This window comes from Arvicanthis niloticus, chromosome 8, assembly GCF_011762505.2.
Source record: "Arvicanthis niloticus isolate mArvNil1 chromosome 8, mArvNil1.pat.X, whole genome shotgun sequence".
Lineage (NCBI taxonomy): Eukaryota > Metazoa > Chordata > Mammalia > Rodentia > Muridae > Arvicanthis > Arvicanthis niloticus.
In genome coordinates, this window is record NC_047665.1 from 9,944,794 (window position 1) to 9,960,543 (window position 15,750).

General features: G+C 44.5%; 1 protein-coding gene across 5 annotated transcripts; it reads left to right on the forward strand.

Moving 5' to 3' along the window:
- The first annotated feature begins 8,821 nt into the window (after nt 1–8,821).
- Nucleotides 8,822–13,276, forward strand: Drd1 (dopamine receptor D1). Of its 5 annotated transcripts, none has more exons than XR_013112052.1 (3): nt 8,822–8,973; nt 9,924–12,025; nt 13,008–13,276. XR_013112052.1 is itself a non-coding variant. In XM_076939012.1 (3 exons), exons 2-3 carry the CDS (start codon nt 10,345–10,347, stop codon nt 11,683–11,685), a joined length of 1,041 nt encoding a protein of 346 aa, XP_076795127.1. In that variant the 5' UTR covers nt 8,822–8,973; nt 9,924–10,344; the 3' UTR covers nt 11,686–13,276. The 5 variants fall into 5 exon arrangements, 4 of the variants coding, with proteins under 4 accessions (XP_076795127.1, XP_034366783.1, XP_076795126.1 ...); XM_076939012.1 differs by having other exon boundaries at nt 9,924–11,080; nt 11,381–13,276; XM_034510892.2 differs by having other exon boundaries at nt 9,924–13,276.
- The last annotated feature ends 2,474 nt before the right edge of the window (nt 13,277–15,750 follow it).

Genomic DNA, 15,750 nt, shown 5'->3' on the forward strand with positions numbered 1-15,750 from the left:
AGGTATTATGGTTTTACTGTGTCCCCAAAGGTTTATGTGTTACAAGTCTCCAGTGTGCTGTGCTAAAACATTACAACCTTTAGGAGACGAGGCCTAGTAGAAGTCAGGGGGTCCTAGGTCATCACCCTAGGAAGGATTAATATGGCTCTTAGGGAATCCCTTTAAGTTTCTGCAAAATGGAACATGAAAAAGAGAAGCCTGGGTCTCGGCTTTCTGACTTCCTGTCGCATCACGTGACCTTTCTTTTTTGCACACATTCCCACTTACACACCTTGTCACATTGTGATAGAATGGGAACCCCCCCTCCCCAGAGCCAAGCAGATAAGCACCCCATAATCCGGAATCTCCAGGAACTGTGAGATGAATAGATTTCTGTCCTGTTTAAAAATCCAGATTGTCCCTATTTATTGTAGCAATAGAAGATGGACCAACACAGCTTCATCCTCACTTCACCAAATAGAGATTGTAGCCTGTACTGTCAGAAAAGACTAGATAGGATGCAACTGGCAACTCCATTCTGTGCCTCTGGACAAACACCCCCCCCCCCCCTTCTGTTCCCAATCTTCCCATCCAGGAAAGATTTGTATGGAATATTACATCATGGCTAAAACCCAGGACTTTGCTGTTTGGTGGTTCTGACTTGTTCTTAGGCTGTGCATACGTGTCACCTAGGAAAAGAATATTGCAGAGAAACCCAAAACACCCAAGAAATCTTACATGCATAGCGACTGAACAGAAAGGGTGACCTGAAGTGTGTACCAGCCGCAGGTGTAAACAGAACCTGTAAAGAGCACGCACAGCAGCTTTATTTGTTGCATAGAGTAAACCAGGGATGCTCCTTGCTTGGCAGCTTCTGCCACATCTTTTAGCCACCAATATTTCCGTTGATGCTCTTTCATGAAAATGAATCCATGAGCTCACATTGGATGCCTCAGGCCACAAGAGGGCTTCATTGTACAGGTGATGAGGCACCCACAGGCTGGATAGGAGAGCTGGTCCACCAGGCTTTTCAGACTAGTAGAAAAGCACAGGGTCTGCAGCAACAAAACCTGGCAGGTGTCACTCTGGAGACCACTATTGCTGGTTCAGATCCCACATCCTTTTGTTTGTTTGTTTGTTTATTTACGTATTTTTGAGACAGGGTTTCTCTGTGTAGCTTTGGAACTCACTCTGTAGATCATGCTGGCCTTGAACTCAAAGATCTGCCTGCCTCTATATTTTTTTTCTTAATCATTGTGATAAGGTAACACAAAATTTGCTGAATTAATCTTTGAAGCATGCACTTCTGCAACGTGAAGCACATTCATATCATGGTGGCCTCATCACCACCAGCCAGCCACCACAGAACTCTGTTAACGAGAACTCTCTGTCCACTGTGGTAGCTGTATGTCGGTGTCAAGCATAGGCAGTTGGTCAAGGGAAGGAAATGGTGCCCTCCTTGATTGTTTTACTACTGTCTATGTTTGTTGTTAAGCATGGGAGTTTATAAATGAGGCAAGTCATTGGGAAGATGACTTTTATATTTACCGTGTAAGTTACATAGGCTAGTCTGTTAGTCTTCCAGGTCCCTGGGACCCTCTGTATTCAATGTTTCTCTTTGCTGCCCAGGCAAATAAAAACAGTGGCCACAGTTCATTTAAATACAATTAAAGCATGAAATGTACCCTTCTTCCTCCTCCTTCTGATCATAAGTACTTCCTGGGTAAGAGTCACAGAATTTCACTGTGGCTACGCTAAGTACAGGGGCGGTCACCCTGGCTGGAGGGCGTGACTTAGGAATGGACAGAAAGCAAAGCACACAGAGTGCAGTGTCTGTAAACAACTCACAAGCAGATTCTCGAAGCAGAAGCAGTCTGGTCAGTGTGACATTGGTGGGACACATGGCTTCTCATTCAATCAAACATTTTTGTCTTCCTATCCTTCTCACAGAGGAAGCACCTGGTTACCCTACCATGTCTACCCTACAGTGAGGATAAGCAGGCTACTTTATCATACCAAGAAAATGTATTCAGTGAAGAGCAGCCACATGCCCCAAACTCAATAAACGATCACTTGAAAGTAGCCTTTGCTAGGACAAGGAGTTAGGAAGTGACATTTCTTGACTGGTTCCTACATCCTCAGTGTTCCATAGACAGAACTTCATTTGTTCCTCACAGTCTTGTGTAGTAAATAAGCATTTTCCAGATACAGATAAAAGTACCAGAAGGATGAAGAAACCTGGATTCTCATAGGCAGATGGTAATGAAGTCAGTCTTCAACCCTAGGTCTGCCCGTTCACTGCAGGCCAATGCATTGGTGTCTTAGTTATTGTTTTATTACTGTGAAGAGACACCATGACCAAGGCAACTCTTATAAAGGATAGCATTTAATTGGAGCTGACTTAAAGGTTCAGAGGTTCAGTCCATTATCATCAAGGTGGGAGCATGGCAGTCTCCAGGAAGGAGACCGAGACTCTACATCTGGATCTGAAGACAGACTGGCATCCTCAGGCAGCAAGCAGGAAGCTCTCAAAGCCCACTCCCACAGTGACACACTTCCTTCCACAAGGCCACACCCACTCCAACAAGGCCACACCTCCAAATAGTGCCACTCTCCCTGAGCCAAACATATTCAAACTACCACAACTTTTTTTTTTTTTTTTTTTTTTTTTTTTTTTTTTTTTTTTTAAATCACAGTCATCAAATTCCCGAAGAGAAGCAACTTGAGGAATGAGCGGATTATTTTGGCCAGTGGTATCTGGGGACATAGTTCATCCTGGTGGGAAGGCACAATAATGCTAACGTGAGGCAAATGCTTGCTTGTGTCTCAGGGATCAGGAAACAGAGAGCAGACCTGAAGCAAAAGTGGTTTTTAAGCCCTTAAGGCCCGCCCCTAATGACCTACTTCCTCCAGCAAAACTCGCCTCCTAAGGATCCACAGCTTCCAAAGAAAGAACAGTAGGATGGGTGTTGGCACAGGAATTACTTCCAGACTGAAGGATCCCTCTGGGCTAGTCATGTATCTTCTGGGCACAGCGGATACTCTTGTAAATTTAGTTTCTCCACAAAGCAGCCATTTCCAGTCTGAAGAGTCCAGTTTAGCAAGATGTTTGCAATGACTCCTGCTACTATATTGTCCATAAATTGTTACCAAAAACTCTGAACACAAAGTATATAATTTTTTGTGAATTGACATTTCTTTTGCCCTGGCTTAGGTTCTCCCCCCTCCCCCCATCTCTGTCTCTGTTTCTTGTTTTTAGTCAGTTCATCCTTTGCTTTTTAAACAGGAACAAAAAAAATGCACTGCAGTTCTGTACTAAGTTGTACAAAAGGTAGCTGTCGTTTAACACTGAAGTACAAAGTCTCTGATTATGGAGATGTTTGCTTCCTTATGGCTGTAGTCACATGGCACATGGTCTCAGCTGTCCAGTAACACACTCAAAAACATTTACAGACTACACGCTAACATTCACCATGGTTGCATCTCTTAAAAAGAATTAACCATGCTCCTGACCCCAAAAAGCCAGCCTTGGCCAAATAGATTCTGCATCTCTCAAAACTAAGGAATTTCAGTGGGAGAAGGGAAAACCTGGGTGTCATTACCACGGATGGGACCAGGACTTGAACCTATGGCATAGCAGGCCAGGATCATGGGATGGTAGAAGTGTTCCAGTAGAAAAAGAAAGTTCATGGGACAGGGACAGCAAGATGGCTTAGTGGAAAAGGTGATTGCTGCTTAGTGAGACAGCCTGAGTTTAATCTCCAGGATGTACATTGTGGAAGGAGCAAATTTGTCTCACAAGTTGTCCTCTGATCGTCACACATGTGTTGTGGCACATGAGCGCCTGCCTCTACATACACACATAAATAAATAAATGTAGAAAAAAAATCCAAAAGAGAACTCATATACCCGTATACCTGTACTCCACTTCTCCTTGCTTGCCAAGAATCTTTTGCAGTTTTAGGTTTTTTTTTTTTTTTTTTTTTTTTTTAAAAAGTCAAGAATAAAATGTAAAAGTTGAGATATTTCCTGACTTCTTGACATCAAGCAACAATGGACATTAAAGTCCCTCCAGATCAAAATCCAAGGTAGAGAGTGGACAGGTGTTCCTACTTCCTGATTCCCCTATGATGGAAAACCAGGGAGATGAACTGGACAGGTGTATCTAGTTCCTTTCTTAAGAGAAGTTCCCACCCATGGTGCAGTCTGGGAGACTCTCCAAACTGAAGACTTGAAGAAACTCAGGAACAAAATAGCTAGAAACTTTGAGAGGAAGGCAGGGGGAAAAGAAATGGAGAGAAAAAGAGAGAGAGAGAGAAAGAGAGAGAGAGAGAGAGAGAGAGAGAGAGAAAGAGAGAGAATGAGAAAGAATATTGATAGCTTTAGAGAATATTTTCTGAGTTCATCAGAGAACTTACCCCCGCATGAGGATGAGAATATGCAAATGAGAAGAATCTGATGGAGCAAAGACCATGGACGGTACCAGTTCTCACCAGCCAGACTCCAAAACCCACCACTCACTGAGATAGGGCAGAGGGCCACAGAAGTTCATCTCAGTTATATTAAAGCAGCCTCAGATCAAAAATTGTCCAGTTCTACTCAATAAACCTTCAGTGCAAGATCTGAAAAGATCACATGGTTTCTCAGCAGCTTTACAGGACCCTGGGAGTTAGAAAAAGGTCCAACTTTTGAGGTGTAAATGTTTGAGGAGATCTGGAAGAACACCATTATAATGTCCCTAGGTACATATGGGCTATCTATCACTTGGAGGCAGGCTGTGGGAAGATCTTATCTCTGAGATGCAAACCAGGAAGCCATCATGAACATAACAAAAGATTAGAAAGAAATAAAAGGATACATGGTAAAGGAGACGCAGCAGAGTGTAGCTTGGGGGATAGAATGCTTGCTCAGTGTCTGAGAGGTTGTAGGTTCAACCCACCACTTCAAAAGACAAACCCCAAACCAAACCTCAGCTAAGCCTATAAAAGATGAGTGACAGAACCATAGTAAATGTAGTGGTCACTCTAGTTGTCAAGTTTTACCCAAAGGGACATGCATTGATTTAAAGTCATATGATAGCTACGGGAGATGAAAACAGGACATGGGATTAGGGATTTATTGTCTGTAAGGAGTAATGTAGTCACTTGCTGAGGATCAAGCTATCGACACTCTTCTCGGACACTGCAAGCAACCATTTTAGGTCTTTAGTAAGCCAGTTTTAATAATCCCAGAAGCTGCCTACACACAACGTTCGAGAACACTTGACAGTGCATTTTGTCTGACAGTGCCTTCTATATTCACTGACGTTTACAATCCTAAAATAAAAAAGTTATTGAAAACATCTTTTTAACCTTTACCTCCTCACCGTGCATAAATCACAGCATGCCGACAAAGACTGCTGATTTGGGAGACAAAGATGCTTTTGTGTTTGAGTCTACGTTTCCAGCATGATCAAATGCTAATATCTGCTTGCATTTATATTCATGTTCTTACTGTTTGTAGGGAGATTTTTTAAAAGAATAAATTGGAAGGTTTTGCCTCCCTTTGACTCCAAAAGGGGGGGAAACAGAAAACAAAACAAAAACCAAATCTCTAGCCAAACTTTGAGAATCCCCCTGATGTTCATACCATGTGTGGTTGAAATCCTGAGATTTAAGCTACCCTTTACTCTTTCCTGTCCTTCTAGGGACTGCACTCACAAGCCAGTGACCTAAGCCTGACAGAAAAGAGTCCTGAGTGTCTGTTTCCAAATTACAGAATCAGAGAGAAATAATCCAACACTCTAGTTTCCCGTGGATGAGAAACAAATGGATTCTTTAGGACTACATCTCTTCCTTCTCCCATCTCTGCTGTTCACAGGCATCTTCTATTTTCCTGCTGATTTCTTTCAGGAAAGTAGACAACCTGATGCTTGTATATCAAAATGGCTGATGTTTTCCTAGGGTGGAGAAATATCACGAGCAAAGCGGTAACTGACAGCGAAGAAGATGAAGACAAGTTTGGGCTGGTTTTAATAACTTAGAAGCATTTTCAATCAGAGTAGCTGCTGGTGTTGGAAGAAACCAGGGTTGTCCAGTGCACCACGATTAGCCTTTCCTCCCATTTTATATGAATTCTTTTGCTGGGGACTGGCAGTGCAGGCAAAGTGATGCCAGCCTTAGTATGGCTGGCATCCTACTTTAAAGAGCAGTGGCCATTTTCCAGAGGCTTGGGGAGCTTCTGGGTCCTTTAGGGTAGGACTGAGTGTGCTGGAGGAGGGAGGACTCCCTCAGGGAGGGAAAGTGCTCCTCCAGCTGGAACTTGAAGAGGCAACAAAGCAATAACACTTAGGATTGTAGCAATGGAACTTAGAGGTGACAATATGGGTAATTTGAGGAGTAAAACTTCCCTGTGCTTCCAGAGGCCCCTCGTCCTTATCTTCCTTATTTCAGGGAATTGCAGGGTAGGTAGAGCATGAGGAGTTGCAATTCCAGACTCCCACGACCATCTTGGATTGGAAACATCCTCTAATTTGTGTTTACTGGTTTGAAAAATGAAGAAGCATGGTGAAATAAAGGTCCAATTGCTCAGAAAGTGACTGTCGCAGAGGCGAGAACCCTCTAGAGGTTTTCTGTTTTGCTGACTCAAGGCTCTAAAGCAGAGGTTCTCAACTTGTGAGTCTTGACCCCTTGGGGGGGGGGTCATATATCAGCCTGTTTATCACATATTTATATTATGACTCATAGTAGTAACAAAATTACAGTTATAGAGTGCAACAAAAGAATTTTATGGTTGGGAGTCACCACATTAGCAAAGTTGAGAACCACTGTTCTAAAGGCATGTAGTCCTTGGGGTATACGTCTGATCATGAGTCCCTGGAACTTTGTGTAGCGAGGCTGTTAGTGGGAGGAGAGAACTGGGAGCACAGGTGGAGGAGGATCTGTGTCAATCATTTGACTACATCCAAAACCAATATCTGATTTTTACTGGATAATTAGGATAGCTATTTAGGTTATTTAGAGAAAATTCGGGCATTCAGTGTGGTGTGTGGTTCTTATGGAGACAAGACTACTTTTTTTTTTTCTTTAAAAAAACAAAACAAAACAAAACAAAAAACTGGTCCCTGAAGAATTTCTGGCCACCAAGGGCTGAACAAGTCCATATCTGGTGCCCAACTCTTTTTTTTTTTTTTTTTTTTTTTTTTTTTTTTTTTTTTTGAGGGCTTGAGTTTTATTTTTTTATTTATTTATTTATTTTGACATTTTGAGTATACGGCAAGATTTATTTTTTTGTTTTATTTTTTTCCATTTTTATTAGATATTTTATTTACACTTCAGATGCCATCCCCTTTCCCCATTCTCCCTCTTAGAAAACCCCTATCTCATGCTCCCTTTCCCTTTTTTGCATTTATACATTTTTAAAAATGTTAATCATAGGCTTTATAAGTTTGGTATTGTTCAATCAGAGGTGTAACCCACTACCCAACCTAGATATATCAACTATCTTTGACTGGTGGAGATACATGAACATCTGCCTCCCTGTCTCCCCTCTCTTTTTCTCTTTCATCACCTAGCTTCTCCTCTCCTTCTCCTCTTCTTACTCCTTCTCTTTCTCTCAGTATTCCTCCCACATTAGCTCCTCCTACATATCACTCTTCCTGTTAAAATGAAACTTTTCTCTCAAAATACAATTAGAGCATAATTATGCCGATTTGTACCAGTGAGGTACAAGATAGTCCTAATACCCAGCCCATCATTTTGTTGACTAACCAGCACCTCTGTCATCTATCCTAACTAAAACATTTAGTTCTGAACCTGGCTTTAGGATGAATGTCAGCTGAAGACCATCCACTCAAATCTTTTCTCTCAAGGTAAATAGCCAGGATTGGCTATGAGGCTATAAGTTTTCAACCCCGTCAGAAATCCATAATGACTGAGTTAACTATAATTGTGGGAAGCACAAAGCATAGCTTCTAAAACTTAGCCAATTTATAGAGACCTCTGAACACCTGGACACTCCCTCTACTTCAAAACGTTGGAGCATCTGTTCTTCCGCCTTCTGCTGGTGCCCAACTCTTAAATAAATATCTCATTTAATTCTTACATCAGTAAGCACAGGAGTCCAGGCAAAGTGATTTCCCAGTTCCATGCTCAATCTCTTTTCACAGAGATGGGAAGGCACTCTGGGGTTGGGTCTATGCACTAAACGTTTCCTGGGGCCACACATTTCTGTCTCTACTTTATCCCTGTGGTAATTGTTTAGAGAGTGGGCTCCGTACTAGACATGGTCGTGCAAGTGACAGTCAGGCAGACAGGCTACCGTTCTTGTCAGCTACTGTGTTAACGCCGAGTAGACCCCACATTCTCTCTGAGCATCACCTGAGCATCACTTTCCTCACAGATGAAATGGGGCGGTGCAAGTCTATAAGGAAGGAGTTTTGCAAGAGGCCGAGCATCATGAGGGGTGTGTGTGTGTGTGTGTTTAGGGGACACAGAGGCTGATGGGTTTATGCTCTGCTCACTTGCAAAGTAAATTGACATGTCGTTTCTACTGCTGCTCCAGCTTTGGCACACAGGGTACACAAAAGGAAAATCGTGGCTTAGAGAATAAAATGCTAGCCAAAGGGACTTCCTACTCTTGTGAGTTTTTAAGGGGTATTTCAAGCGAGGGAGCTCAGAGTGCTGAAGACCTGCCTCTCATCATACAGATTCTGGCAGTTGGGGACAGAGAAAAGCAGGGTCAAGGCCCTGCATCTTGGCTGAGGCCTCTGTGGTCTGAACCTGCTAGGGGCAGGCGGGGTGCAGGAAACCATAGGCACCGACAGAGGGCGCCGGGTACCTGCTGAGCGTGCGGCACCGTGTTTGGGGTGCTTGCGGGGCGCGGGTCACGGGCTGCACTCGTGAGTTGACCGCAGAAGCGCCTTTGCGGGTGGAGCGCGGAGCGCGGAGCGCAGAGCGAGCGCCCCAAGAGCTGGCGCAGAGTTAGCAGAATCGAGGAGCGTGGCCTCCCAGATCGGTGAGCACTCTCGTCCGGGGGCTCCACATACCCCTGCTGCGGGGCAATCAAAGACAGCGCAGCTATAGGGGCAGTGTCCAGGGCTAGCAGGGTGTGGGTGTGGGCAGGGTCGGCTCTGATCCCGGGCTTTTAGTAGAACTTGGGGGTTGACCCAAAGATGCGTTGAGTGAGTTTGGTTTACTTGATTTGAGCATCAGGATTTGTCCTTCGGGTTTTGTCTTCTGCCGGGGGTCCCCTGGGCAGCCGAGGTAGCCAGAGAAGACACGGCGATTAGGTAGGCATCCCATACCCCTGCTCCAGGTGTGCCTTTAGTGAACCACGTGTGGCTGTCGCCCGCCACTCTACCTGTCAAGCTCAGCCCACCACCAGGGCCGGGAGGGGACGCGGAGGCGGGGTGGGCTGTGCCCCGCCTGAACCCAGCCGGCCCGGTTTCCTCGCCCTAGCTGCTGTGCTTGCCTGGAGCTCCTGCCACTGCTGACAGGGAGCAAGCGGGTGGCGCCACGGGGAGGCTCAGGATCCTGCCCTAAGAACGAGGAGCCAAAGGGGTGCCCAGCTCTGGGCTCCCTTGGACAGGACAGAAAGCTGCCCCAGTGACTAGTCCTGGAGGTTCTTCTCCCAAGGAAGCTCCGAGAACCCTCTGGGGTAAGGGGGGGGGGGACAGCAATCTATAGGTGGGCAAGGTAGCAGGAGGGGCGCTGCTTCCCTGGATACCTGGTCTGGGATTCCTTTCCCAAATCCGTCCCAGAGATTTTTCTGCATCAAGAGGGGAACATTTGCTATGCTGGCGGGACTCAATGTGGGAGCTCCAGGGGTTTGGGGAGCAGTGACCCTAAAGCAAGGTAGGTGGTCTTGATGGACTCATCCAGGAGGTGATGGGCTGGGAGTTTGCGTAGCCAAAAGAGTCTGCAGAGTCTTGGTGAACGACTTTGTGTTTCCCTTTGCCTTTTTAGGGCATTTGGAGAGATGTGGCGCCAGGGGCTTGGATGTAAAATACATGTATTTTAGGCTGTGCCTCAGAAGAAGAGGCAGCATCCCTGAAAAGTGACTGAAATTGACCAGGAAGAGGTCTCAGACTCTTAGAGTACGTTTAAAAGCCTATGCGCACCTCGGGGGGAATCTAGGGACCAGCCGATGCCAGGGCCAGTGACCTGGAGCACTGAACCCAGAAGACAGGTGGAAGGCAAGGGAGTCTTTTTACCGGCATGGCGTGGATTGCTACAGGGATGCTCCTGGTTGAACACCACTGTCCTTTAGTTCGGGCAGCAACTGGGGCTGGACAAGGGGCTGGGTGGTGAGTGATTGGGGGAAGTCCGGCTAAGCCTGGTCAAGAACTTGAGGGCCAAGCCACCAGAAGTGTTTTCCTTCTGGAAGATGGCTCCTAACACTTCTACCATGGATGAGGCCGGGCTGCCAGTGGAGAGGGATTTCTCCTTTCGCATCCTCACAGCCTGTTTCCTGTCGCTGCTCATCCTGTCCACTCTCCTGGGGAATACCTTAGTCTGTGCCGCTGTCATCAGGTTTCGACACCTGAGGTCCAAGGTGACCAACTTCTTTGTCATCTCTTTAGCTGTGTCAGACCTCTTGGTGGCTGTCTTGGTCATGCCCTGGAAGGCTGTGGCTGAGATTGCTGGCTTCTGGCCCTTTGGGTCCTTCTGTAACATTTGGGTAGCCTTCGACATCATGTGCTCCACGGCATCCATCCTTAACCTCTGTGTGATCAGCGTGGACAGGTACTGGGCTATCTCCAGCCCTTTCCAGTATGAGAGGAAGATGACCCCCAAGGCAGCCTTCATCCTGATTAGTGTAGCATGGACTCTGTCTGTTCTCATATCCTTCATCCCTGTGCAGCTAAGCTGGCACAAGGCAAAACCCACATGGCCCTTGGATGGCAATTTTACTGACCTGGAAGACACTGAGGATGACAACTGTGACACAAGGTTGAGCAGGACATATGCCATTTCATCGTCCCTCATAAGCTTTTACATCCCCGTAGCCATTATGATCGTCACCTACACCAGTATCTACAGGATTGCTCAGAAGCAAATCCGGCGCATCTCAGCCTTGGAGAGGGCAGCGGTCCATGCCAAGAATTGCCAGACCACTACAGGTAATGGAAACCCTGTCGAATGCTCCCAGTCAGAAAGTTCCTTTAAGATGTCTTTTAAGAGAGAGACTAAAGTCCTGAAGACACTGTCTGTGATCATGGGGGTATTTGTATGCTGCTGGCTCCCTTTCTTCATTTCAAACTGTATGGTACCCTTCTGTGGCTCTGAGGAGACGCAGCCATTCTGCATTGATTCCATCACCTTCGATGTATTTGTGTGGTTTGGGTGGGCAAATTCCTCCCTGAACCCCATTATTTATGCTTTTAATGCTGATTTTCAGAAGGCATTTTCAACCCTCTTAGGATGCTACAGACTCTGCCCTACAACAAATAATGCCATAGAGACAGTAAGCATCAACAACAATGGGGCTGTGATGTTTTCCAGCCACCATGAGCCCCGAGGATCCATCTCCAAGGACTGTAATCTGGTGTACCTGATCCCTCACGCTGTGGGCTCCTCTGAGGACCTGAAGAAGGAGGAGGCTGGTGGAATAGCTAAGCCACTGGAGAAGCTGTCCCCGGCCTTATCAGTCATATTGGACTATGACACGGATGTCTCTTTAGAAAAGATCCAACCTGTCACACACAGTGGACAGCATTCAACCTGAATATTGGATTCTCATCTCTGAAGTAACAAGTTTCCTAGGGCTTGCTGTTAAGGAATTAACACGAGATCCCTCTGCTGCTTTCGGACAATTACAAAGCTTCTCAAACTCACTGATTCCAGTGTATTCTCTAGCCACAAGGGAAATGACTTCGGCTCTGAAATCATTTTTTGAAGCATTATCTTAGGACATTATATATATGTTAAAAAAAAAAATAGGACCAAAAGTCAACTGTAAACAGCTTCACTTAAAAATCAAACTTTCCAGGAAGGAAGTGTGAGAGCTGAGTTCGCTGTATCCAAACAGGTGCTAAAACTGTCTGAGCAGTTTTCAGATTGTAAAGGTAGGTGCATGCCTTTGTTAATTAATTTCTCCAACAATAACTGAGCCTTACAGCAAGAGTGGGATTTCTTTTTTCTCAGAATTGACAGATGTATTGTTGATAACGGTTTTATTATTTATTTATTTATTTATTGTATTATATGAATATTTTAAATCTATCATAGTGAATCTATATTTAGCATATTTAATAGAACAAACCAATGTTAAATCTGAGACTGAACTGTCCATTGTACTAGCACTTTATGAGCCAATGAAACAAACACATAGACTATGAGATCCTGAATTGTGAATTACTTCTGGGAACACAGCAAAGATTGTTGTGGTGGTTCTGTAATTCAACACAGACACATGCAAGATGTGAAGTGACTAACACCACTGATGATTCTCCCCCCCCCCAAAGAAATTCTGAAAAGTTCTGTTTTTTTTTAAAAAGAAGCGACTATTTATTGTGTTCTGAATGTTTTAAATGGCAGAGGCTTTCCCCGGGGCGAATTTGCACTTCTGTAAATAACTATGTAAAAGCCAGCTCAAGAAGAATACAACTTTAGATTTCTGTCTTTGGATGGCGGGGAAGAGCATATGCCACTTTGTATTTATGTAAAATAATTGGCCCTCCCTGTCATTTCTCATTTCATGCTTGAAATAGCTTTCTGAAACAAACAAATGGCTGTCCAGGATTAAGATGTCAGCACTGTGAATGAGCTGTAACTTCATAGGTCATAGCAGCCCCTCCGATAGTTCGGCTCATCACTGGCTCTTCATCTGCCCAGGTCTAACCAAGCCGGCTGCCCAAGGGGCTAGTTTTGTAGTGATTTAATCCATGTAGTATCCTCTCTAATGAATGGCACCTCATAGTTGCATAATACACTTGTGTTGGTGGGGGGAGTAGAAGAGCCCCTTCCCCATGTGTGTTGAGCACCACAAAGCCATCAGCATCACTGGCCACAAATGCTAATTTTTTTTCTCTGTGGTTTTGAATCTAGTTTCCAAGTCATAGCCTGGACTGCAAAAAGTACCATCAAGTCCCCTGGAGTCGGGGCATTGCAACAGTGTTTCTTTTGTGGTTTAAAATGTTTACAAGGTGTTCTTTGGAAGCAGTTGCAACATGTGGATGGAACTGAAGAAAAGATTGTCTGGCTTGCCAACAGTATCTCTTGCAGGGGTCTGTGTTACGTACTTTGAATGTTTTCTCAGCTCTACCACGTGTATGCTTTCTTACATACAATAAAATTATTTTGTGAATTCAAACCAACCCCAGTGGAGCTCTGTTGCATTTTTAAAACTCATTTAAAAAGCTAGACTGTTTCAGGTTGACAGCTAAGAAAACGGAGGGTGTCTTCAGATATCCCCCCCCCTTTTTTTTTTAAAGTTAGGGATTTCTCTCCTATGTGCCCTTGGTTGCTTTTGAATGTTTACGTGGAAAACATTGCCACACATGTTCCTTATATTTTAACTGTGTTCTATGAAGAAACCTTTGTTCACATGAAGAATTATTCTGCTTCTCTCTCTCTCTCTCTCTCTCTTCAGATTTGAAGATGTTCTCATTTTTAGCTCTTTCTTTTTAAGAGGTTATTTGTAAATGGAATAAAAATTTTAGAAAGGACTGCCTTGCTCTGAGTGGTTGGGGCTTTGTAGCTGAGGGCAACCACTATGCATTCGAGTGGCACTTCAAAACATTCTAGACATTATCTATTCTAAAGAATACTCAGCTTGTGATGCTGGGATCCCCATAATGCTTAGCAGGCACACTCATGAATTCTGCTAGTGCTACTCACCCGCTAACCCAAGGAAGGAAAAGGGCTCAGCTGCTGGTGATGTAAAAACTAAGGGTTAAATTTATAGTCTGGAATATCACACAGCAGATGGCGTCTCTTTAGAGTCCCACTTGCATCTCCCAGGCTCTGGCATTCAGCGAACACATCTGGAATGAGCTCTAGGAAAAAACCTGTGCCTTTTCTTCATATTTCATGGCTTCTGGATGTCTTTACTCCTGGAGGATCAACATCAGGTTCAATGCAGAAACTCAGCCAGCCATGGGCTACAGTGCTCAGGCAAGGTTGCCATTGTGGAGTGGAAGAAACCTGACATAAGAGTATCTCTTCAATAGTGCATTTAGAAGTGATTTTAAAGAATTGTAAGATTCAGTCCACCTTGAATAAGATTGTGCTCTGGGTTCCTCCGATTCTGGATCGGCTAAGGCCATCTAAAGAATGTGAGTTCTGAGAAGTGTAAAAGTAAAGTTGTGGTAAGACTCATATTTAATTTTTGAACTCTAGTCAGGAATTGTAATAATGTCCAATATATGTGAAATACTTAACCAAGATGAAGATAATTTCAGAGTTTCTCTTTCTGCATTCAAAAAGCTGCCTTTATTAAATGTACACATAGTAACAAGCATGACAGAAAGGAGGCCTGAGGTTAGGGCCTGGGAATGAACCAGAAGATCCCACAGGCCTGCCCCTGGCTTCTCCCGGGACCTAAGCAAGTATTACGGTGAGTCCTACTTGAGTGTGTCCATCAATGGGAGGGGCGGCTTCTGCTTGGGTTTCTTTAGGAAAGGCTCAGCCTAGCACCAGGTCAGTGTGAAATCAGCTTCAGAGACTCCCTGAGTTCTTCATTTTCTCTGGGAACCCCGTGACTTCCTGCCAGGCATGCACCAGCATTTCTTCCCATTTCCACTTTCTATCCCAAGCCCTCTGCAGAGAGTTCAGGGTCCTCTTTCAATACGAGTGAGCATAAATGGGTATATTTACTTCTCTGAGCCTATGTACCCTTTTTGGGAGATGAAGTTCATTGTGCAGGTTGTCTGAGGATCGGAATGAAGCAGTGTGTGGGAGCCTGGGATACTATCTCGTAACATTGACCTTTAGTATAAATGGATCTGCCATTTGATTTTTTAAAAAAATGGAATGTAATTAATTTTCAGCATACACTTGGTTGGAAATTCTCTTTTGCTGTAGCTACTCACCCTTCCAGAAACAAGTGACATTTTATGTCTTCCTGGTTATAAAAATTGCCCTAAGCTTCCACTACATGATGATCAAATCTGCACAGAACATTTTAATCCACCAAATCTCCTTACCTTAGAGAATTTGTCTCAGGAATCATAAGCCAGTGGCTTGCCTAGTCTGGACTAGTAAATGTACACTTGCTTGTCGGTGTGACTGGCATACAGAGGTCATTTGAAGGAAGCAGCATGGTGGGTCACAGGATTGTGACACTTTGTAGATGTGATGTAGCTGTACAGATTTGTTTGAAGTCCCTACACAGGAAACACGACCTGTTTATTTGCCAGAGGACTGAGGGCACAGCATGTCATAGCACAGACATACTGCTAAGGTTTCTGCCTGGCCGTTTGTCACATTGATGTTCATGGGATGCACAGATTTTTAGCAGTAGCATTTGGGCTGTAGGCTGTTCAAGATTTGGGACTTGTAATTTAAATAGTATTAGACACGAAGGATTAATCTCTGATTTAAAAAAGGTTTAAGCTTCTAATCACTATGAGAAAAATGTATGGAACCGGCTAGAACAGAACCCATTAGCACTCAACATTTGGAGATGTCTCCGGCCACAGGGAAGGATTTGCCGAGGCCACCTCATACATCCCTGGGAACAGAGATAATAGCAAAGTGGCAGATGGCAATGGGACCCATGAAGACTGTGTTACAGGGTCGGATGCTTCATTTCATTTAAACAAACGGGTTTATTATTGACATCACCTGT